We start from the raw sequence: 23313 nt of genomic DNA, 5'->3' as shown, positions 1-23313 counted from the left end.
TAGAAAGGAAATTTGAATGGGAGCTATTCCCATGCGAATATACCACCTCCCCTTAGGTTTGGGGTGGCGGGTTGTGCCCAGTGCCCCAAGCCAGGCTCACATCTGTGTCACTGACATTGGGAAGATTGAGCTTTCCTGAAAATAGTGAAAGGCGGTGTTTTTTCTCTCCTCACTCATTCTTTCCCTCTGGCCTCTTTTGTGAGGTTTTCCTTTTGTTCTGAAACTGTGAATGAGCATGCCTGATGTGGAAGGCAAGTCACTGCGTCCACCTCATCCGCATCATGGCTTCTTACCAAGGACTGGTGGAGGAAGAAGTGCACAAAGGCCTGCAGTCTTTGTTTTTTGTCTCTCCTTTAAGAGGAGCCTAGGGACGGGCGTGGTGGCTCAGGCCTGTAATCCTAGCATTTTGGGAGGCCGAGGTGGGTGGATCACTTGAGCTCAGGATTTCAAGACCAGCCTGGGCAACATGGTGAAACCCCATCTCTACCAAAAATATAAAAAAATAGCCGGGCATGGTGGCTCATGCCAGTAGTCCCAGCTACTTGTGGGGCTGAGGTGGGAGGATCACTTGAGCCCAGGAGAAGGAGGTTGCAGTGAGCTGAGATGGTGGCACTGCACTCCAGCCTGGGTAACAAAGTGAGACCCTGTCTCAAAAAAAAAAAAAAAAAAGGCTGGCCATTAAGCTCAAGGGAGGGTGGTGTTTTTATGACATTTGCATATGTTCAAAGAACTGTCAGTTTCAGATACATCTTCTTTTGTGCCCCCCAACCCTCGCCGCCAATATCCCAAAAGAGAGCTTAAAGTCTTGGGGCCACAGCAAGAACACATTTTTTGTGTGTGTGTGTTGGGACCATGTCAGTTGTTTACTTTAGAACTAAAAATAGTAACTCAATTAAAAGGAGGACTCATTCAACCTGTAAAATAGTCATGAACGAGGACTAGCCTTCCCCCCCTTGAGAAATACCCCTACTTTTAAAAATACTCTTGGGGAGGGATAGCATTGGGAGATATACCTAAAGTATAATAATAATAAATAAATAAATAAATAAATAAATACTCTTATTCTTACCTTTAAAAAAGGAATCCATGGCTGGATGTGGTGGCTCACGCCTGTAATCCCAGCACTTTGAGAGGCCGAGGCAGGTGGATCACAAAGTCAGGAGATCGAGACCATCCTGGCTAACACAGTGAAACCCCGTCTCTACTAAAAAATACAAAAAAAAATTAGCTGGGCATCGTGGCGGGCGCCTGTAGTCCCAACTACTCGGGAGGCTGAGGCAGGAGAATGGCGTGAGCCCGGGAGGCGGAGCTTGCAGTAAGCCGAGATCGCGCCACTGCACTCCAGCCTGGGTGACAGAGCTAGACTCCGTCTCAAAAAAAAAAAAAAAAAAAAAAAATCCATCTTCTGCATTCCTGAACAGTGAAAGAAGAGACATTTACCAAAGCTCTATGCCATTTTGGAAATCATAGCCCCTCTCAGTGGTACAGTTTGGACAGGACAGTTACAGTAAAACTAAGGTTTTACCCAATTTGACATCTTAGTTTTCCTAGAGTAGAGGAGGTTAGGTTTCCAAGAACTGTTTCAGGGACTTGCCATGACTGCTGCTCAAGGAGTTGATAACCTGCTTTAGGGTGTTACTTTGACCCTGGTTGAAGTATTATCGCCAGTAATAGTGCTCAAGGCAGATCCTTCTCCACAAGTCAAAACTTGTTTTCCTGAACTGATCCAGAAGAAGCCAGCATCTGTTGGGCTAATTCTGCCCTGCCCTGCTTTCATATGAGATCCAGGTGCCTTCTCTTTCAAGTGAACCCCATGGAGACACCAGAGTCAGAAATCAAGACAGGAGTTTCCACCCCTTGCCAGACACCAGTCTAATACTTCACGTGTGTTTTCCCAATCTGTCTTCCTCCACCCTGTAGGGAGCCAAAATGTTAGATCAAAAGTAAAGTGTTAACATACCTTGTATTCTGTAAGATGTTGTACCATGTTAAGCAGCCCTTCCATCTCACAGTCATTGGCTTCTCCCATCCTTTTTAACTGTTCCCTAGCTTCAAGAAAGATCAAATTAGCACAGTATCATCCTTTATCAATAATCAGCTTTTTAAAATGACATTCTTTTTTAAATTCTAGAACACAGCATACCCAGCCCCAAACATACCAAATTTAACAGGCTTTCTCTTTGCCTACAACAATATACAAATATATATTCACTTCTCTGTGGGTTTGGGTTTTATTTTAATGGCATTATGTTGTAGAGTTAGCAGCTTCCTTTTTTCACATAGCTGTCTACCATGCACGTGGCTGTAGGTCGATCACACAGGGCCAAGACATGTTTCTCCAATATCTCTGGTTCTCGTAAATCGTAGTTCATTCAGCTGTCACTTATCACCAGACATTTCAGTTGTTTTCAGTTTTTCCCTCTGATAAACATTGCTGCAATAAACATTTTGTGACCCTACTGTTAGTAGTGGTGCGTTTATTTTTGTGGGTTAGTTTCAAAGATGGGCTAAAGGTTGTGCCCATTTATTAAATACTACCTAATGACTTACCCAAAATGTTGTAGCAATTCACATATCCGTCAGCAACTTAGAGTGTCCAATTTCGCCTATTCTTGCCCATACTAGTTGTCACCAGTCTTTTTAATTTTTGCCAATTTGATGGGCAAAAAATGGTGACTACTAATGAGGCTGACATCCTGTTTTATGTGTATTGAACATTTATATTTCCTTTCCTGTGAATTGCTGGTTTACCTCTTTGCCCATTTTTCTTTTGTATTGTTTAACTTATATCAACATGTAGGAATCTTAATCCCTAATATTAGGAATATTAACCCTTTCTCATAAATGTTGCTTAGATATTCCCTTAGTCTGCTTCTTTATTTATTGTACCTTATCTCATATAAAAAATTTTTAGTTTTATGTAGTCAAGGTGTAAGTCTTTTTCTTTATGACTTCTGGATTTGCTATATTCCTGAAGAAGTCAGGTTGGGAATTTTTTCTTCCAATAAAAAAAAATGAACAAGTCACATAAGTGAAAATCACAAAACAGTATGCACAAGGTCCTAGTTCGTTTCCTAAATATACACACCATATAAATAAAATCAGTATAGAGAATAAGAAAAAACTGGGAGCACCATTGGAGAGGAGTGTAGGGAAAGTTTCATTTCTTTGTATGTCTGAAATGTTTGAATTTTATGTATGTATATCTTGCACAGGTTTATTTTTTAAGACATAATTCCCATATCATAAAATTCACCCTACTAAGATGAACAATTCAGTGGTTGTTGGTATATTCACAGTGTTGTACAACCATCACCACTATGTAATTCCAAAACATTTTTACCGCTCTAAAAGGAAATGCTGTACCTATTGGCAGTTACTCCTCATTGCCCACTCCCCTCAGCCCCAGGCAACCAGTAATCTACCTTCTGTCTCTGTAGATGTACTTGTTTGAGGCATTTGTATAAATAGAATCTTGCAAGATGTGGCCTTCTGTGTCTAGCTCCTTTCACTTTAGCATAATGCTTTGAAGGTTTACCCTTGCCAGTGATGTACTCACCAGGTATATTGTCATGTATTAGTGCTTTATTCCTTTTCATTGCTGAGTAATACTCCATTATGTCGATCCATTTTGTTGACTAATACCACATTTTGTTGTTCATTGGTTGAGGGCCATGTGGGTTGTTTCCACTTTGGGGCTATTATAAATAATGCTGCTGTGAGCATTTGAGTACAAGTTGTTTTTAAGACATGTTTTCAGTTATTTCCATAATATTCCTAGGAGTGGAACTGCTAAATCATGTAAGTTTGTATTTAACCTTTTGAGGAGCTACTAGACTGTTTCCAAAGTGGCTATACCATTTCAAATTCCCACCAGCAGTGTATCAGGGATCCAGTTCCTCTGCATCCTCGCCAACACTTGTTATTGCCCATCTTTTTTGTTAATGCCTTCTAGTGGGTGTGAGTAGTTATGGTTTATGTCATTATGGTTTATAGGTTAGTTTTTAAATGTCGGAAATTATAGAAAATCGCAGTCATTTTCCAAAGTAGTGAGCCTCTTAGTAAGACAGCTTTGTAACTGGACCATTTCTACTTAATTGTAGATTTTAGTAAAGAAGCACCACAGAGAGTTTCTTTGCACAATCAAAAGTATGGATTTTTGGACTTGCTTTATTAACATGTTTTACATTGAGAGGGATAAAAGTGTATGAGAGTAAGAGAGTGTGTTGGGGGCAGGCAGGGGGCGGGAGAGAGAAGGAAAGAGAGAGATAAAGTCCAGAGAAAACATGGAAATGGTACAGAATAGAAGAGCCGTCTGACTCTAACTCTTCCCACCCAAATGCTGACTTTGAGACACATGTTGTATGTAAAATTTTTACAATCATTTTTGTGGTTTGGTGAATCAGGCAAGTTTTTAGAAGTGTCTGTAATTGGTCTACTTAATAAGAAGAAACCTTGCTGGGCAGCATAGAAATCAGTCATATTTCTAATTAAAACAGTGTTTTTATGTTGTCTAGAACATTGTGAGTGTCTGGAATTCCAAAGCACATGTCTGTAAGACGAAACCATGTGACAAAGATAGTTAGGGCTGATAAACAGAAATAATAATACCTTGTATCTGTCAGGCAGTTGAAACTTTCCCAAGCACTTTCTCCACCTGTCATCCAGTTGTATTCTTCATAGCAACCCTGTAAGCTAAGTAGGGCAGGCGTTATTGCCCTGTGACTCCTAGATCCTCCAAGAACTTTAGGACAGACAGAATGAAGACTTGCCTGAGATCACACAGCTAATTAATTGAAGTATCACAACTGAATCCCAAGTGTCCCGTATTTGTGCTAGAAACTGGACCATGAGAAGAGAGCGTGGAAGGACAATTGTGCAAGAAACATTTCTTTGCCTGGGAGGGGAGATTTTGTCATTGCCATCTGCCCAGCACTGAGCTGGCTGTCCTGGTTCCAGCAGCACTGGAATCATCTCCAATGGGCATATTGCTTCCTCCCTCGACAGCTCCCTGGGATCTGAGGGTCTCCTCAGAGTACAGGCGTTAAAGACTTTGGAGAGCTGACCACACCATCAGTGTCTCAGGGTATCATGCTAATGTGACCCTACTCCTATGGGTTTCAATCAACATCTGGTAATAAAACCAAGAAATGAAGTAGGAAAAAATATTAACAAACTAGTCTTCCACTGAGATTTCTATAGGAAATATTTGTTTCTGGCTTTTTCTGCAAAATTTGCAGCTACTTTCCTGCTTTTCCAGTAAACTTCACCCAGCAAACCAGAGACACTAGGCAAGTGAAATGTTTGTTGGGTGAGATAGATACAGCACCACTTGATTGCCACTCCTAAAAAAGATGCAGAGAAAACAAAGATCACGGGGAAATCTACCAGAGCAAGAGAGTCATCATTTGGGGATGAGAATTTTTTTTCCCTTCTTTTGTCTTATATTTTATGAAAGAAGCTATATTTATATAATACATAATTTTTATATACTACTTAGAGAATAATATATATAATTATATAATACTTATATAATTTTTCAATGTTTCCTTTTAACTGGGAGGAAGGGGATGATGGTTTAGGCTGAAGAATGGTCGTGGCTGTTGGCAGGGAAGAGAAATAAAGCAGCCGATTTCTGTTTGGTGAGAAGGAAGCACCGGCATCCCAGGGCCCAGCCTACAGCCTCCCCTCTGCCTCGTTGGTGCAGACAGCATGCGAGGAGACATATGTAGATTCCATGCACTGTCCAGATGTCACACCTGGACCTGAGAATCCCTGGACACACTGCAGGGACTATCCATTTTACTGACTGCTCAGGAGCTGGAGCCTAGCCAGGCGTGGTGGCTCACGCCTATAATCCCAACAGTTTGGGAGGCCAAGGAAGGAAGATCGCTTGAGGCCAGGAGTTTGAGACCAGCCTGGGCAACAGAGCGAGACCCTGTCTCTAAAAGAAAAAAAAATTTTTAAAGCTGGAATCTCCAGAAGAACTAACCCTCCTATAGCCATGCTTAGCAGGACAGGGCCGGTGCTGTGCTAAAAACCCACCTCGTGTCCTGCTCCTCCTGTTGTGTTCCGGAGGGGGAAGAGTCACCACTTTGCCGGGCTGAATAAAATCAACAGCAGCTTATGGTGCCGACTGTAGCACAGGCCTCTGGTGCCCTGTTTGGCCCTTGGCCTGCTGACAGTGGCTGTCCTGATTCTCCGAGTCTCTACTGAGAACCAAAGTGGTAGACCCCTGGCTAAAGAGTGGCGCCCATGAATCCCTCCTGCCCTTCCCCTTATATGCAGCCTGTGTGTCCGGAGCTGTATGTGGGTGGCTGAGTATAACTAGGGGGGCGGCGACAGTTCACAGGACTCTTCACCTCATCACATTGGTTGTTGGGACTCTTCAGGAAACCAAGCCACTGCTGCGAAGTGAGATCCTGGAGGAGTGAATGTGTGGAGGGACAGTTAATAAGATGTTAAGCCCAACTGGGCCTGTTTGGCTCAGAATAATTATCTAGAAGGAAAAGAGGCGGGCCTCAACCTTCTTGATGTGTTTCCACTTTCCAAGGCCTGCTGGCCTTCTCTGACTCCTTGGCCCCATTTGAGGAATGTTTTGAGGGCCGAGAGCCTGGGAGAGGCATGTCCTCCACAGGACCAAAGAGTCAGTGGCTACTCCTTATTTCCAGACAAGGTGTTCTTGGCTTGGAACTTACTACTCAAGAAACAGCACATGGATGTGGTCAAGTTCCCACCCATCCCGACCCGGTGCCTGTCCGAGAACACCTCAGAGACCCTTGCATGTCAGTGAACCTAAGTCCTCCCTTGCTAGAGGGGGAACCAAGACTTGTAAAGAGAAACAAGAGTGAGTTGGGGTTTTTTTCACCTGGGAGAAAGTCTATAGTTGACTATTACCTTTTCCTCTGACCCTCTTTAAAAAGCAGATTGTGCTGCAGCAGCTCTGCTGAAGTGTTGTATGGCTTTTTGTCTCAACGACTTTGAAACTAGCATTGTCCATTTTTCCTTTTTCCTGGCAACTCTCCCTCCTATTCCCCTAGTGTTTTATATTCACTGTCTGGATGATTTAAATACAGTAGTTCTTGGTATAGACATCCTTTTGACTTTCCCTGTGGCCTGAACTATAGGGATATCTTCTTTCTGAGAGTAAGTAAACACATTTAGAGCAGAAGCAGAATGGCTTTGTTGTCATCAGAGGGAAAACTCCACAAGCCCCCAAAGCGCCACCACCTCTGCTGCGTTGGAACATCCGCATCTCCAACAGACAGACCTCTGTGTTCTGGAGACACCGTGCAGGATCTGAGTGTCTGTTTGTTATCCAACGGGTATAAGAGGGAAATCAAACATTCTTTCATATCATTAGAAGCCCTGTGCAAACACAGCCCCGTGCACAAAGGCCTTTCCCGAGCACATAACAAGGAGCTGTTTGTCTTGGCTGCCTGTCTTTAGCAGTTGGAGCAGGGCCAAGCCGACAGTGGTGTCATGGGCCCTACTGCGATTTTGCTTTCTTGGACAAAAATTTTACAGGTGTCATGGGACAGAGCTCACCAAGTAGAAGTTGAATCAGAGCACCCACTGGGAACCTTCAGTAAATGCCACACTGAACAAGCTCGGAGCTGTGATGGAACCTGACAAAGAGCTTGCACCCAACCACAGAAAAGTCAAATGATCATTTCGTACGTTTGCCTTTGTGCACGGGAATTGACTAGCCACACATGCCGGCAATCAGGACTCGTGTCTGCCTGCAAGTGATGCAACCAAAGAGAAACCTGGGCTCAGGATCAAATGTCTTCATCCTCACTCCCTTGAAGAACACAAACTTAACCCTGCAGCATCTGAACACTATCGAGGGGTTGGTTTCTTCACCCAAGAGCATTTTGATCAGTTCAGCCCAGACCCATATGTTTTTCTGGCTGCTGGGATTCACTGAGTCCATTTATTCTGTCTCCTAGAGTGGCACTGTATAGTCCATTTGCCACATGCTGCACGTGGCTGTTGAGCCCCTGAAAGTGGCTAGTCTGAATTATGATGTGCTGTAAGGATAAAATGTGCTTTGGATTTGGAAAGTTTAGCACAAAAAAAAAAAAAAAAAAAAACTGTAAACTATCTCATTAATAATTATATTAGCTACATGTTGGAAGTATTTTTATCTATTGAGTTAAATAACATACAGTATTCAAACTCATTTCACCTGTTTCTTTTTACTTCTTTTAATGTAGCTACTGGAAAATTTAAAATCACAAATGTAGCTCGTGTTGTTTGTATTAGACAGGGCTGGGCTAGCGCTTGAAGGAAGTTTAAGTTTGTAGTGCCATCTGCTGGCTTATCCGGAGCAGACGTGAACAAGAATGAAGCAATCTGAGCTAACCCGCACGTTGTCTCTTAGCCTGGCAGCACACAACCTTTTTATTCCAGGAGCTTCTGAAGCAGGACCAGACTGAACCCAGAAGCTGCTGAATCCCCAAGAGCCTCGGGAAGGAGAGTGACAAACTGCTCAAAGGTGTAAGCCTGTGTCACCTCATGGGTGCCAAGGAGGCTCTTGAGATAGAGTAGTGGTTTGCCGTTCACCTTCCGCACTTGGGGCTCTTTCATGCAGTCTTTTTCACTGGTTGCTATTCTTAAGAAATATTCCAGGCCAGGCACCATGGTTCACCCCTGTAATCCCAGCATTTTGGGAGGCCAAGGCGGGCAGATCACTTGAGACCAGGAGTTCAAGACCAGCCTGGCCAACATGGCAAAACCGCATCTCTACTGAAAATACAAAAATTAGCTGGGCATGGTGGTGCACACCTGTAATCCCAGCTACTTGGGAGGAAAGGCAGGAGAATCGCTTGAACCAGGGAGGTGGAGTTTGCAGTGAGTCGAAATCGCGCCACTCTACTCCAGCCTGAGTGACAGACCAAGACTCCATCTCAAAAGAAAAAAGAAAAGAAATATTTCAGGCCAGGAATAGTGGCTCCCACCTGTAATACCAACACTTTGGGAGGCTGAGGAGGGAGAATCACTTGAGCCCAGGAGTTTGAAACCAGCCTGGGCAACATCACGAGACTTCATCTCTTTTTTTCCCCTTCTCTGTGGCGCAAGACCTCATCTCTACAAAAAAAAAAAAAAATTGTTTTAATTAACTGGGCATGGTTGTCCCAGCTACTTGGGAGGCCAAGGCAAGAGGATTGCTTGAGCCCAGGAGGTTAAGGCTACAGTGAGCTGTGATCATAACACTCCACTCCAGCCTGGGTAACAGAGCAAGACCCTGTCTCAAAAAAAAAAAAGAAAAAAGAAATATAAGCAATAATTTAACAACATAGTAAGGATACAAACCCATCCTTCAGGAGACTGCTGTCCTCACTTTAGATAATGCTTGTTTGCCTTGATTTGTCAAGCATTGGAATTTGTCAAGAATTGGAATTTTGCTGACAAGTACCTGCATCCAATGTCTATTGTTGCATAATAAATCACCCCAAAACTCAATGACCTAGAACAATAGTAATCACTTAACACCTCTCACAGTTTCTATGAGAAATGTGAATGTGAGTCAGGAATTCAGGAGTGGCCCATCTGAGCAGTTTGGGCTGAAGATCTCTCATAAGGTGAAGTCAGATGTTGGCTGGGGCTACACTCAACTGAAGGTTTGACTGGGGCTAGAGAATCTTTTTCTAGGGTGGCTTGTTCACATGACTGGCAAGGTGATGCTGGTTGTTGACTAGAGGCATCAGCCCCTCTCCACATGGGCCTCTCCACAGAGCTGCTTGAATGTCCTCGAGGCATGGCAGCTAATTTTCAACCTAGCCTCAGAAACTATACACCATTACTACTGCTGCATTCTGTTGGTCAAAAGGCAGGAAAATGCATCTCACCTTTTGATAAAGGAATGTCAACATTTAATTGTAAAATTGGAAAATAAATTCCCAAAGTGCCCAACACTTGTATAGCACTGTACGGCCTTTTTTAAATGCCCTATTTTTCAGATGAGGAAATTGAATCTCAGAGAGGTGGAGTAGCTAGCCTGAGGTCTCATGTCTGGTGAGGATGAAAGCCCGGTTCTTTTGACTCCTACTATATGCTGGTGAAGCCTATCCAAGTTATCTCCTCCTATCTCCCATATGCTATTGTAACTAAGAATCACACTGGGTTTTTTGTGTCTCCAGCATTTTCAAGATACGTGGGGCTCTCTTCATTCAGGTGCTTTAGATATGTCCTTATGTGGTATCTCCCTATAACTTGTCATTTTATTGAGTTAGGCTGTAGGTCGTATGGAAGTACATTTCAACTAACTAGAATCTTTCTTACAAAAGTGCTACATCAATGAAAAATGACACATTTTCCAATATTGTTCATGTCATTTGCTTCAAAAATCTCAGAGACAATAACATTGCAATATATGTGTTCTTATTCTGTTTGATTATCCAGGTATTATTACATCTTATCTGTCTTTAAACAGGAAATAAGTAATCACTGCTTGCTTTCAGTAGTTTCCATATTACATGGTCCTCATAAAAAGGAGGTTTTATCATTTTTGATGTTCCGCTTGCCAGAATTAAAATCCAGCTGCCATAATCATTTTCTGTTATTCTTGGTTTCAGGTAAAACTTCCTTTTCCTGTAGATCAAATCACAGATCTTCCAAGGAACGATTTCCAGATGATGATTAAGATGCACAAGCTAACCTCAGAACAGTTAGAGTTCATTCATGATGTCCGACGGCGCAGCAAGAACCGCATTGCGGCCCAGCGCTGCCGCAAGAGGAAACTGGACTGTATTCAGAATTTAGAATGTGAAATCCGCAAATTGGTGAGTTGACCCATCCATTGTGATCAGCAACCTGAAGTGACCAGGAGTAATGTAAAGTAACAGCAATGAAAGTTGGAAAAGTAGACAGAAGAGTCACCCTTTGGGGAAGTTTGGGTTTATTTTTTAAGAAGTTTCTCAACAGAAATAATAGCTTTACATCTGCTGTGTGTGTGTGTGTGTGTCTGCACGCGCATGCATGCGCACAGGTGTGTAATGGTGTGTCAAAATTTTATATCCTTCAATCATTATTCATATAGAGGTAGTTATTTTATATTTTCCATCCAACATGTGAAAATAACTGATGTTGGCCAGGCGTGGTGGCTCACGCCTGTAATCCTAGCACTTTGAAAGGCCAAGGCGGGTGGACCACTTGAGGTCAGGAGTTTGAAACCAGCCTGACCAACATGGTGAAATCCCATCTCTACTAAAAATATGAAAAATTAGCCGGGCATGGCAGCGCGTGCCTGTAGTCCCAGCTATTCGGGAGGCTGAGGCAGGATAATCACTTGAGCAGGGGAAGTGGAGGTTGCAGTGAGTGGAGATCACACCACTGCATTCCAGCCTGGGTGATAGAGTGAAACCCTGTCTCAAAAAAAATGAATAAATAACTGATGTTAATTATGAGCATCTGTGGTCCAGGTATTCTTCTAAACTGTTTTTGTGGATGATCCCATTTAATCCTCACATTACCACTATGACTTAGGCACTCCTTTATCCCCGTTTACAGAGGAGGAAACTGCAGAAAGGCTGGAAAACTTCCCAGTACTTGGTAGAACTTGAATGCAAACCCAGGTGTCTGATTCCAAATCATGTCTTTTACCACCGCTTTCTCCTGCCTCCTGGCAGAAGAGAATGGAATAGAGATAGGATGCCTACCTGCAGAGGGGCCATTGCTCAGGAGATGATCTCCTGACATTCTTTGCAGCCCCAGGGTCCTTTCTTTTGCAATTCTGCCTCAAGGTGGCTGTCATCGCCATCCCTGTACCTGAGAGTGTTTTGTCACAGAAAACAAACTCCTGTCTCCCAGGCTCCCCCGTACTCAGAGCTATGTGCCCCCGCCCCTTCTCCTTGATAAGCAACCATAAGCTACAGAAGGTAAATCCAGGTGACCTCTGGCTCCTGACTGTAGCTTTGAAGACAACCAACTCAACCTCCTTCAGCTCCACCTTTCTGCCACCAAATAACAGAAACTCATCTCAGGTGCCATGTCTGTGTCAGGCTGAAGAAGAGGCAGGCCACATGGTATGGTCATGATCTAAGTGTGGCTCCTCAGACTGTTTGCAGCACCTCCTGGCCTGATGGTGAGCCACCAGCTAATGAGAACGAAAGCACAAGGATGAAATGTTAGAAAAGCACAGGATGTTATATGTTATCAAAATAGCCCTGGACTTCAGGGTTTTTTGTTATTGTTGTTGTTGTTGTTTTGTGGGTTTTTTTGACACTCACCACCAGGGAAAATGTCTGTGTTTAGCAGCTCCCATCACCAACAAAGAAAGTCCAAGCTTCTTAGTAGGACATCTCCTGCCCTTTGTGTTCCAGTCTGTAGCTACCTCTCCAGTGTCACCATCCACTCCCTTCCTAGGGCTTGATCCCTGATAAAATCAAACTCTGCACTTGTGCCTATGCCATTTCCTCTCTGCCTTGGACATTCCTCCACTTTTTCTATCTCCTTTGTTCTTTAAGAGTCAGGTCATGGCTGGGCACCATGGCTCACACCTGTAATCGCAGTACTTTGGGAGGCTGAGGCAGGAGGATCACTTGAGGCCACAAGTTTGAGACTAGCCTGGGCAATATAGCAAGACCCCATCTCTAAATGAATGAATGAGTCAGGTTATGCATCACCTCTCTAGGAAGCTCCTTTCCTGAGTCCCCAGTTAGGCTGGGCACCTGCCCGTGGAAGTCTGATCTGACCTGTGGCTTAGTGCTTATCACTTACTCTTGAGTTATCTTTACATATGTCTGTCTCCCCAGCCCTCAACTGTCAGTTCCTCAAGGACAAGGACAGTGACTTGATCATCTCTAAATATCCAGTGTTGGACCCATTGCTGGCGCCCAGAAAATGCCTATTGCCCTAAAATTTACTGGATATTGTGACTATTCACTTCAGAGGATTATGAGTTTCTTCTTTCTTTCAAATATTGCCTTAACATTGTTTAATGTTGTTAAACAACAAAATTTAATTTAAATCACATAAGGAGACGACATTCCTGCTGGTGAGTGTGGGTCTTCTGAAAGCCTGCTGGGCTTAGGTAGTTAAGTCCACTGGGTGTGAGTCTACAGGGGCCTAGGCACATGTCTATAGTGCCCTGCACTCCTCTTAAGGTAGTAAAATAACTTCAGTCACCCACATTTGAGAAATGCCTGGTTTTGGTAATTTGCATTCTGCTTAGTGTAATTTTGTGATACTGAACAAATAAAATCCAAGCCACAGACCAGGCAGATATCTAAAGCACTTTGCTAGCATTTTTCAACCAAAAAACCAAAAGAGCATTATCTAGTTCTCCAACCACTTTTTGGCATCCCCTTAAATAATACGTTGTGTTTCAGTGCTGAATAAGAACACATTCATCAGTGTACGTCTGTGACTGACAGCTTCATGGTTTTAACCAAAGCATGATTTGCAATGCCTTTCCTGCTGCTGTCACACGCAGCACCTCATTTTCTTCCCCCTAGAAAGTGGCCTGGAACATTTAACAGATGAGTAGGCCTGGAGGGGTCAGTGCTTTGGCCGGGACAGTGTGGCAGAGTGATCCTGTGGTTCCTCTCCCAGCACCCAAGCAGTATTGCCCCTCACTTTGCAGATTTCTGTACTAAAAGGGGAGAGCTCCAGGTTGCACAGCCACCCATATAGGTTTTTTCCCTAAGGAGACATCCCAGATGTGTTTTGTTTCTTATCCGCCACCCTGTGGTGAGGATGCTATGTCCTGACAGGGATGGCGCTGGTGGGCGTTGCGGCTTCCACCTCTCCCCAAGTCCCTCCCTGCCCAGTCCCCAGCAGGCCCCGCACTCACTCCTCACTCCCACGCCGTCTCCCACACACCCGCCACTCAGCTGTTGCAAACTCGCATATGTATTTCCCTCAAGTTGCACTTGTACATCTGTTTATTTTTCATTTTTAAAACATATTTTCTTGATAAATTTATAAATATTTTAGCAGGTGCCCTTTCCCGGTGTAAATCTCTCTTTCCGACACACATGCCCACACCGCCTGCCAGATTGCATTCATGTTACGGCACATGCAGCTCCCATGTCAGAGACCTGTTCCTTGTGCGTGTCGCATGCCTGCTCCTCCCTTTCTCCTCTTCATTTTCTCTCCCATCCTCTTCTCCTGCCTGCGCTTGCAAAGGGTTGGTGAGAACTGACTTCATGCTGCTTCAGATGCCCCTTTTCTTCATCCACTTCATTGTGTGTGCCTCATGGAACCCCGTCTCCTCCCCTCACCCTCACACAGTTGTTTTTTTTTTTTTTTTTTTTTGAGACGAAGTCTCGCTCTGTCACCGAGACTGGAATGCAGTGGTACAATCTCGGCTCACTGCAACCTCCACCTCCCAGATTCAAGCAATTCTCGTGTCTCAGCCTCCTAAGTAGCTGGGATTATAAGCATGCACCAACACACCCAGCTAATTTTTTGTATTTTTAGTAAAGACAGGGTTTCACCATGTTGGCCAGGCTGGTCTCGAACTCCTGACCTTAAGTGATCTGCCCATCTCAGCCGCAAAGTGCTGGGATTACAGGCATGACCCACCATGCCCAGCCCCCTTCTCACAAATGTTGATGGTAAAACCTTAATTAGTCTCCAGTCTGCTGCTGAAGTCATCTCTCTATTGGGATGGTGAATTTCAGTAACACAGGAGCGTGTGTAGGATTTTGTTTAAGGAGAAGAACATCTCAGAACCTTGGGCTAGTACGCAAGGGTTCAGGTTCCATCCTTACTTTTCCCTTCCCAAGTCGGGGAGAATCACTGCTCCAGACTGCAGTTTCCCCAGCTGTCCTAGGGAGGGTCCCTCCTGTTCAGTCTGCTCTGCTACCAAGGCCAGAGAGCCTGCTGATATTGGGTTCTATATGAAACTCCGTATGTTAGGCAATGATAGGAAATTGTTGATGGCTTTTTTTTTTTGTCTTTTTTTAAATAAACTTTTTTTTGGTTGGGGGAGACAGGGTCTCGCTGTGTCACCCAGGGTGAGTGCTGTGGCACCATCTCGCTCACTGCAGCTTCCACCACCCGGGCACAAGTGATCCTCCCACCTCAGCCTCCCAAGAAGCTGAAACTACAGGTGTGTGCCACCACACCTGGCTAATTTTTGTATTTTTTGTAGAGAAGGGGTTTTGCCATGTTACCCAAGCTGGTCTCAAACTCCTGAGCTCAAGCGATCTGCACAACTTGGCCTCCCATAGTGTTGGGATTACAGGTGGGAGCCACTGCACGCAGCCTGACTTACTTTTTTAGGAGCAGTTTTAGGTTCACAGCAAAATTGAACACACTATACAGAGAGTTCCCATATGGTCCTGTTCCCACACACACAGCCTCCCCCACTGTCAGCATCCCCCACAAAGTGGTACATGTGTTACTCAATGAACCTACACTGACACATCATTATCACCCAAGTCCATAGTTTGCATTAGAGTTCACTCTTGGTGTTGTATGTTCTATGGTTTTGGACGAATGTATAATGACATGGATCCACCAGTATAGTGTCATACAGAGTGGTTTCACTGCCCCCAAATCCTCTGTGCTCCACCTGTTCAACCCCCTTTACCCCTAGCAACCACAGATCTTTTTACTGCCTCCATAGTTTTGCTTTTTTCTAAATGTCATATAGTTGGAGTGGTAGATTTTTGCCTTTCAAAAATGGCAACCTGATACATTTGGGGGAGATTTTCAATCAGAAGATTGGGACTGAGAGTTTTTCATTTAACTCTCTACAAACCCCAAATTCCAGGAAACCAAAACATTGACTCTGAAGTTTTCTGATTGGTAATAATTTTGCCGGTTGTTTGCCCAGGCCTTGGAGAGGGATGAAGAGATGTCCTGGGGAAGGTGTTGGCATCAGATGGGAGGTGTGGCAGAAGCCCATGTCTGGGCCCCCTGAATATGTATCTTTAAGTTTCTAGAGCCTGACCTAGTCATTCTTGAGTTACATTATAATGGAGGATGCAAAACAAAGGCTGGAAAACCTCCTGAAACGAGGCCTTCTGTCCTCCAATTTAGGCTTGATCAACCCTTCTCTTTTTTTCTCTACTGTCCAGGTGTGTGAGAAGGAGAAACTGTTGTCAGAGAGGAATCAACTGAAAGCATGCATGGGGGAACTGTTGGACAACTTCTCCTGCCTTTCCCAGGAAGTCTGCCGAGACATCCAGAGCCCCGAGCAGATCCAGGCCCTGCATCGGTATTGCCCTGTCCTCAGACCCATGGACTTGCCCACGGCCTCCAGTATTAACCCTGCGCCCTTGGGTGCTGAGCAGAACATTGCGGCCTCCCAGTGCGCAGTGGGGGAAAATGTGCCCTGCTGCTTGGAGCCAGCTGCGGCTCCCCCTGGACCCCCCTGGGCACCCAGCAACACCTCCGAGAATTGTACCTCTGGGAGGAGACTAGAAGGCACTGACCCAGGAACCTTCTCAGAGAGAGGACCTCCTCTTGAACCCAGGAGCCAAACGGTGACCGTGGACTTCTGCCAGGAAATGACTGATAAGTGTACAACTGACGAACAGCCCAGGAAAGATTACACCTAGTGACTCGGCTTTGCCTCCCAGTCCGCACACCTCTCCCATCCAGGCGTTCTTCAGTCAGCCTGTGGCACTGTTCATCTGCTGTGCCGAAGAAACCGAGAACACATTTGGTGCACACTACAGCGGTCTTAGCAGCAATACTGTTCCGAAGTATTCTCTCCTCTTCTCGAGCAGGAGTGATAGTTACCTTCACAATGGTGCTACCCCTTGCCCAGGCAAGGAAAGACAGCAGTGATGACACTGTCTGTCTGTGGCTCAATTTCAGTCTTCACAGGGATAGACTACAACACCTCTAGGCCCCAACCACGGATTTTTTTTCTCAGTGGCCCATGTCACAAACCCTATCTCAGGAATTTCTTCTGAATGTTCAATTTTTTTCATTGAAGACAGCTTCTATACACATCAAAGTTTTATAGCTAGACTGTACATATTATATATAATATATATATAAAATATATATATATATATATATATCCATATGCAAAAGTCCTGCATGCCTCAACTTTCTCATCCTAAAACTGGAAACTTATTTCTCATTTAGAAACAGGTTCCAACATTCCTCTTCTTTTGTCTCTGATGCTAGAACTAGTTTGGTAACTGTTAACATGGTCATTTTTCTTGCTTCACAGTTCAATTTTCAATTTGTACTTATTTATGGACAAAATTCAGTGTTGGAAGCTTTTTCCCAAGGTTTTATTTCAGATTTCTTTTTTGTTTGGTTTGGTTTTGGCACCGCCAAGTGGTGTCATTTGAGCATTGTGGGTTTGTTTTTTGTTTGGGGGGTTTTGTTTGTTTGTTTTTGTTTTTGTTTTTGTTTTTTCCTTGCAGATACTGTACAGTAATGGTCAACTTTGCCACTTGCACTGAGTTTTGGGTCAAACCTATTTTCTTAAATGAAGTTGTAACTTCGGTATAACTCAAGTATACTGTATATTCTTTGCTTTTAGTTAAAAAAGTAAAACATTTTAGCGAATTAAAAAGCACTCAGGTGATAATTATGTAGGAAAAACAATCTTGCCAAATAATGAATTCATCCTAGGATGTGTAGACAATAATCTGCTTGAATATTTTTATATTTCATCTCCTCCCCACCTTTCCCTAAGCAAAGTTTAAATGCAGATAGAGAGTTCAGAGTTGATGCTGGATGTTCAGATTCCTAAGTGGGGAGAGACTTTGGACATCTCACTCAAAAGTACATCAGAAAAACAGGAATCCGTGATTTTATACCAGAACTCAGCAGGCATTGGCTCCTAGAAATCAAGTCAGAACGTTTTCACCCTGGGGGTAAGTCCCATTCATTTCAACACGTCCTGAGGCCTCGGCTTGCTCTCGGAAGTGTTGTGCAGTAGGACCTGCTCCCCTGAAGGACGGGGCCAACCAGCCACTGGCTTTCCTGCCCAGGCTCAGCCTCCCAGGACATCTGGCCTGAGGGGATTTGAATCACAGCCCCGAAGGTCCTGCCTTCACCCCGTTGGGAGAGAGCAGGGCATCCTGGCATCTGCGATCCATCCCTGACACAGGCTGACACATTCTTTCTCCTTTTGTTCTCCAAAGGCTTGGAGTTTTCTTCTGAGGTTTTTCTGCCAGTGTCTTGTCTGAAGGCAGACTTCATTCTGAGGCTTTGGACAAGCTATCACCGGGAACCCTCCCTGTCCCCTTCCCAAATCACACACATACCCTACCCTCACCTGATGATAATTTTCTCTTCTTGCTGCAAAACTGGTTGGCTTGCAACCCAGAGAGAGCAGCTTCCCTTGGCTCTGGGGCCGTGTTGGCCCCAGCCACGTTTACAGGAAGGTGTGCCCCAGAGGAGGAGGAATCAGCTCCCTCGCTCCAGTGGCCTTGGGTCCGGGTCTCGCTGAGCAGCCCAAGGGCCACTCCAGCCCGGCTGGGGAAGAGAGTCCTAAACGGTTTGATGTGGGGATGGGGTGGTGGTGGGCGGTGGGGAATAGATGGTTGACTTTGTTTCTTTATTTGTGCCATTGTTTGGACAATATTAAAGCTGCATGTAAAAGGGGAAATTAGTATATGATGTAGGCTAAAAGTGAAATCATAGTAACATATGTTTTAGTATTATTAACTTTTTTCTGTACAAATATTAGCACTAAATGTTTAAATATGTATGAATGCCAGAAATTTGTCAGTTCATGCAGTAGGATAAAAAAAAAAAAAAAAAAAAAAAAAAAAAAAGCTTTTCTTTTTAAACAGTTCCACTTTTAAAACCTGCCTCTGGGTTTTTGTTTTTTCTTGTGTTTGTGTGTGTGTGTGTGTGTGTGTGTGTGTGTGTGTGTGTGTGTGTGTGTGTGCTTGTCTGAAACAGATCTTGATAAAGCTCTGTGTTGGAGCTGCTGGTTTTTGTTATGGTTGTTGGAATTTCTTGGCCTACTAGGACAGTTCTGTGCTTCACCGTGAGGTTTGCCTTTGTGGAGAACTGGTGACAGCGAGAATATAAACTCAATGTGAATCACGTGATACTTCACAGGCGTGTGTTATGGTGGAGTCAGCTGACAGTATTTTGCTTTTTAACTCTATTGTTGCCTTTCCAAGGGACCTCTCCTCTTCTTTTAAAAAAAGAACACTTTCTCCTCGTATCATAACCAGGTCCAACCCAGCTTCTTGGCATGAGGTTTACCCTGGTAACAACTCATGTGCAACTGGTAGTCTTGACCACATTCCATCCATTTCCCCAGGTTTCTGTGGTTCAGTAGCCCAGACCTGTTTGGCAGCCATTTCTAGGAGGGGCACGGTCTCTATTTCTCTCCACCCTAACTCAGACCTCACCTTCCTCCCACCCATCCCTGCCTTGCTTTTCTTCTTCTTCCCCCAGCCTAACTTCTGCCATGGGAACTGGTTAAAAACACTGCTCTAAAAACCATCTTCCAATTTTGTAGAGATTTCTAACAAGTTATTTCATTCATAATCCACCATGAACAGTGACTAGCTTCGTGCAATTGTTCATGTGATGTGTGTGTGTCTTTTCCTATTCAGAACTATGTGCTTGTCAAAATTATTTCTGGGTTGATTCAAAGGGAGGACTTGCGGGGGACCAGAGTCCAAATGGCCTCAAGAGGAATTTTAAAACCCAGCCTGTCTCTTTTCTCTGGGATCCCTCAGTCAACCCCATGCCTTTTAGGAAAAAGAAAAGCTAGTGAACAGCAAGGAAGAGTGTTTGCACAGTACAGTAACATTTGGTTGTTCTTAATGCTCTTTTCTTAGAAAAATAAGAGATCCTCCAACCACGGGCTGTTTAGGAGGATGCCTGCTTGGGTCTCCAAATGGCTGGGGTAGGAATGGTTGTTGGGGCAGAGCCAGTGGAGGTGACCCTGAGACTAATGAACATCCCACCTAAATCCAGTCCTCCCCTTGGGTCTGCCTTTGTCCTGCTTGTGTCTCTAGGCAACCTCTCTTCAAGTTGGTCAGGCTTTGGGCAGGTGAGTGGTTTGCTGTATGTGTTTGTTTCTCTGCGTTACCTGGGGGTGCCTTGATTAAAATTGAACTTTATTACATACTGATTCTGGAACAAAACAGTTAGAAAAACTTTAAAAAAAAAAAAAAACCGACAAAGTTATGAGGCCATCCTGCTATTTCTCTTCTGAGTTCCCAGCAATGACTCAGGCATCAGAGATGATGCTGCAGTGGGAAACCTGACTGTGTGTGTCTGCAACTGAATGTTGTGCGAGTAATTTATTAACTGTCTTTCTAAAGGTTTGCTGCTTTTAAGATGCACTATAATTCGGGATGTAATCCTTATATTGCTTTTCCAAGGAAGTGAACAAAAGGCTAGTGATTAGTATGCCAACTGCCACGACTCCTTCAAAAGGAGCCAGGACCAGCGTCAAGACTCATGAGAGGACTGGCTAAAGTGAAGTGTGCACAGTGTGAAGTTGAATGCTGTTGTCAAGAGGCCTAAACCCACATTTTCTCTTTCAATATTTTATGATTGCCATCAAAGAAGAAGAAAAGGAACAGACAAAGATTTGAAAATGATAAGCCTGTTAAGACACCAAAAACTCCTGTCCCATGAAGCTGCTTGACATCCTGTGGAGTAGCATAATCCTCTCAAAATGAGGAAGAGCTGCCTGCAAAGCTTTCTCAAGTCCCTATTTGGCTACCTACTTCTCTACATTATGCCCCATTTAAACTAGGAGCTGTTTTAGAAATGACTTCAAACTGCTCCACTGTTGCTTACAGTTTAGGAAGAGTCTCAGATCCAGAAGGAGCAAGAATCAAGTTTGGTCCTCAAATGACTGTAAATAGACTAAAGAACAAGGTGTTTTTTGTTTTTGTTTTTGTTTTTGTTTTTTAAGAATAAAGCTGTTTGTTGTATCATGAGTTAGTGTGTCTTCCCCAAATTGAAGACTGTGTTGGAAGTGCAATTTCTGGTGAGTCAGTCCACAATACAATGCCCTGAGTGGAGTTGGTATTCATACGGGAAGTCTGTGTGCACGATGCATTGTGTGTTGAAAGTGTATGTTTATAGTACTGCCCGAGCCATCTCATGACCCCAGCATCCAAAACCGATGCTGTAGAGCAGAACATATTTGTACACAAATAGTGTGTGCAAATAGCATTTGTACATAGAAAAGTCTTATTGTGGCAGATTAAGGATAAATTATTCAACTGACGGTGCAAAAACATTACTTGCAAAGAAAAGTAAGTTTATAGTATTTTCCTGCACTCCACCCTGGGAGATGATATTTCTATCAAATGAATATCAGTGCATTTTAAATGTAATATGAAAACGATGCTGCCATTTTGTGAAGAATACCCACTTGGTTGCAGAGGCCAACTTTCATAGCTTTGATTTAATGTTGTGACATGGTGTATGCATTTCGCTGTCAAGCAATGGATAAACAGCTCTGACTTTCATTCTCATTCCAGTTTATTGACCTCAGATAAAACACTGGCCCTTCTTAGAAGCAGAAGTGTGCACCAAGACCATTCATTTCAGGTAGACTCACATTCAGTGCCAAGTGCTCCCATGGGAATAATCAGACGCATATGTTGCAAAAGAGTGAAGGGACTTGGACAAAGAGGGGTTTTCCTACAGATGGATAGTCAGTCTTCTACCAAAATATGTTTGGAGGCAGAAGTATGACCTCCCCTTAAGTCCCAACAATGTATTTTGTGTGTGCAAATCCTGGGATGCCCGTTCACGCTCTGACATAAAGACATGGCACCTCTAGTGAGTGATCAGGAAGATTCCATATGCATTTGGGAGCTTCAGGTGCTTCTTAGACACAGTGAGCCATTCAAGGCAAGCACCACCTTTGCTAGTGAGGCCAAGAGAGCCTGTGACAATTTGTTCCAGAACCAGTCTGATGCAAGTGCACCTCTAATATATGCCTTACAAACTCCAGAGGCCATATTCAAAACAGGGTCTTCTCAGTGTATGCAAGGGGCTGCAGCCCCTCTTCTCTTCCTCCCCAGGTTGAACAATACGGACAGTTTTCACACATATCTACCTGTATAACCCTCTGTACCTCTCATAACTGGTCAACGACTGTAACAGGTTACATCAGGTGTTTTTCTACATACTTTTTACACAGATTCTATGCGATTAATGTAATTTAATTCAATGCATCATTTTATTGTACTAGTTAGGCTTGTCCTTATTTTTTTCTAAGTGATTGTGGTTTTTCTCGTGATTTTTATTGTAAAAATGAAAGGCTGTTGATGCTTATTCTCTGTAACTAAGAATTTTTACCTTTTGGGGAAAAAAAGCATTGCTATGAACTAATGAATTGAAACTTCATTTACTCATTGTAAATACACTTGTGCAAAAAAAATTTTCACTCAATTGAATTGCTAGTGTTAACTGAATTTTGTCTAGACACCATTTCTGTTGATGAAATAAAGACATATCATTATGCATTGTAAACTGATTTTCTCTGCCTCTGATCCCTGTGTTCCAAATTACAGAGTGAGAAACCTCAGGAAATCTTTTTTCCTAGAGGCCGTTTCTCTTCCTCTAGTTTGGACCCTTACTTGCTACCTGATTCATCTGATTAGGAGTCTTTAAAATTTGATAATATTAATGTGATTCCTAAACTCTGAATTTTAAAAATCCCTAGTGCCTGTGAGAGTAGATAAAAGGCTTTAAACCCAATTCCTCGGTTTCGATATTGTGCTATTGCTATGCAGAATGTTACCATGGGAGAAAACTGTGTGATGAGTATCACTTCTTGCAACTGCATGTGAATCTGCAATTATATCCAAAATAGGCTTAATTTTTTAAAAACTAAATGAACGTAAATGAGAAAGAGCATTAAACCAACACCAAGATGCAATGAGTTGCAAGGAAAGATGTTTAGAATTGTGATTGAGGAATCCATACAGTCATGCATTGGTTAGTGAAGGTACGTTCTGAGAAATGCATCCTTACGCAATTTCATATTGTGAGAACATCAGGGTGTGCCACACCAACCTAGATGGGAAAGCCTATGACACACCTAGACTATATGTTCCTAGGTTGCAAACTTGTGCAGCATGTAACTGTACTGGATATGGTAGGCAATTGTAACACCAGGGTAAGTATTTGTGTATCTTAACATAGAAAAGTTGCAGTAAAAGTAGGGTTTACAATCTTACGGAACCACTGTCATATATTCGTCCCATCATTGACCAAAACATGGTTATGCCATGCATGACTGCACAGTTTAAAAGTTGTATTCTAAAAGTGTATTTGATAGTTATGTCTTAGATTTTGATGTAAAGGGAAAACAAGATAACAAATGGTGGGCAGGTCGAGTGACCATGAGCGAACACTGGACTGGAGCTCGGAGGTGAGAGAAAGCCA

At 43.5% G+C, this 23313-nt stretch overlaps 1 protein-coding gene across 7 annotated transcripts in view; it reads left to right on the top strand.

Moving 5' to 3' along the window:
- Nucleotides 1-20906, top strand: part of BACH2 (BTB domain and CNC homolog 2) — a 368045-nt gene extending 347139 nt beyond the window's left edge. For all 7 annotated transcript variants that reach the window (XM_063666431.1, XM_063666430.1, XM_063666432.1 and 4 more), the window contains 2 exons: nucleotides 10581-10787; nucleotides 16035-20906. In XM_063666431.1, coding sequence (XP_063522501.1) covers nucleotides 10581-10787; nucleotides 16035-16517 — 690 coding nt within the window. In that variant the 3' untranslated portion in view covers nucleotides 16518-20906. The remainder of the gene's footprint in view (nucleotides 1-10580; nucleotides 10788-16034) is intronic.
- Nucleotides 20907-23313: the final 2407 nt, after the last annotated feature.

The sequence above is a fragment of the Pongo pygmaeus genome, chromosome 5 (genome assembly GCF_028885625.2).
Source record: "Pongo pygmaeus isolate AG05252 chromosome 5, NHGRI_mPonPyg2-v2.0_pri, whole genome shotgun sequence".
NCBI lineage: Eukaryota > Metazoa > Chordata > Mammalia > Primates > Hominidae > Pongo > Pongo pygmaeus.
Note: the sequence above shows the minus strand (reverse complement) of the source record. Positions and strands in the feature narration are given on the sequence as shown.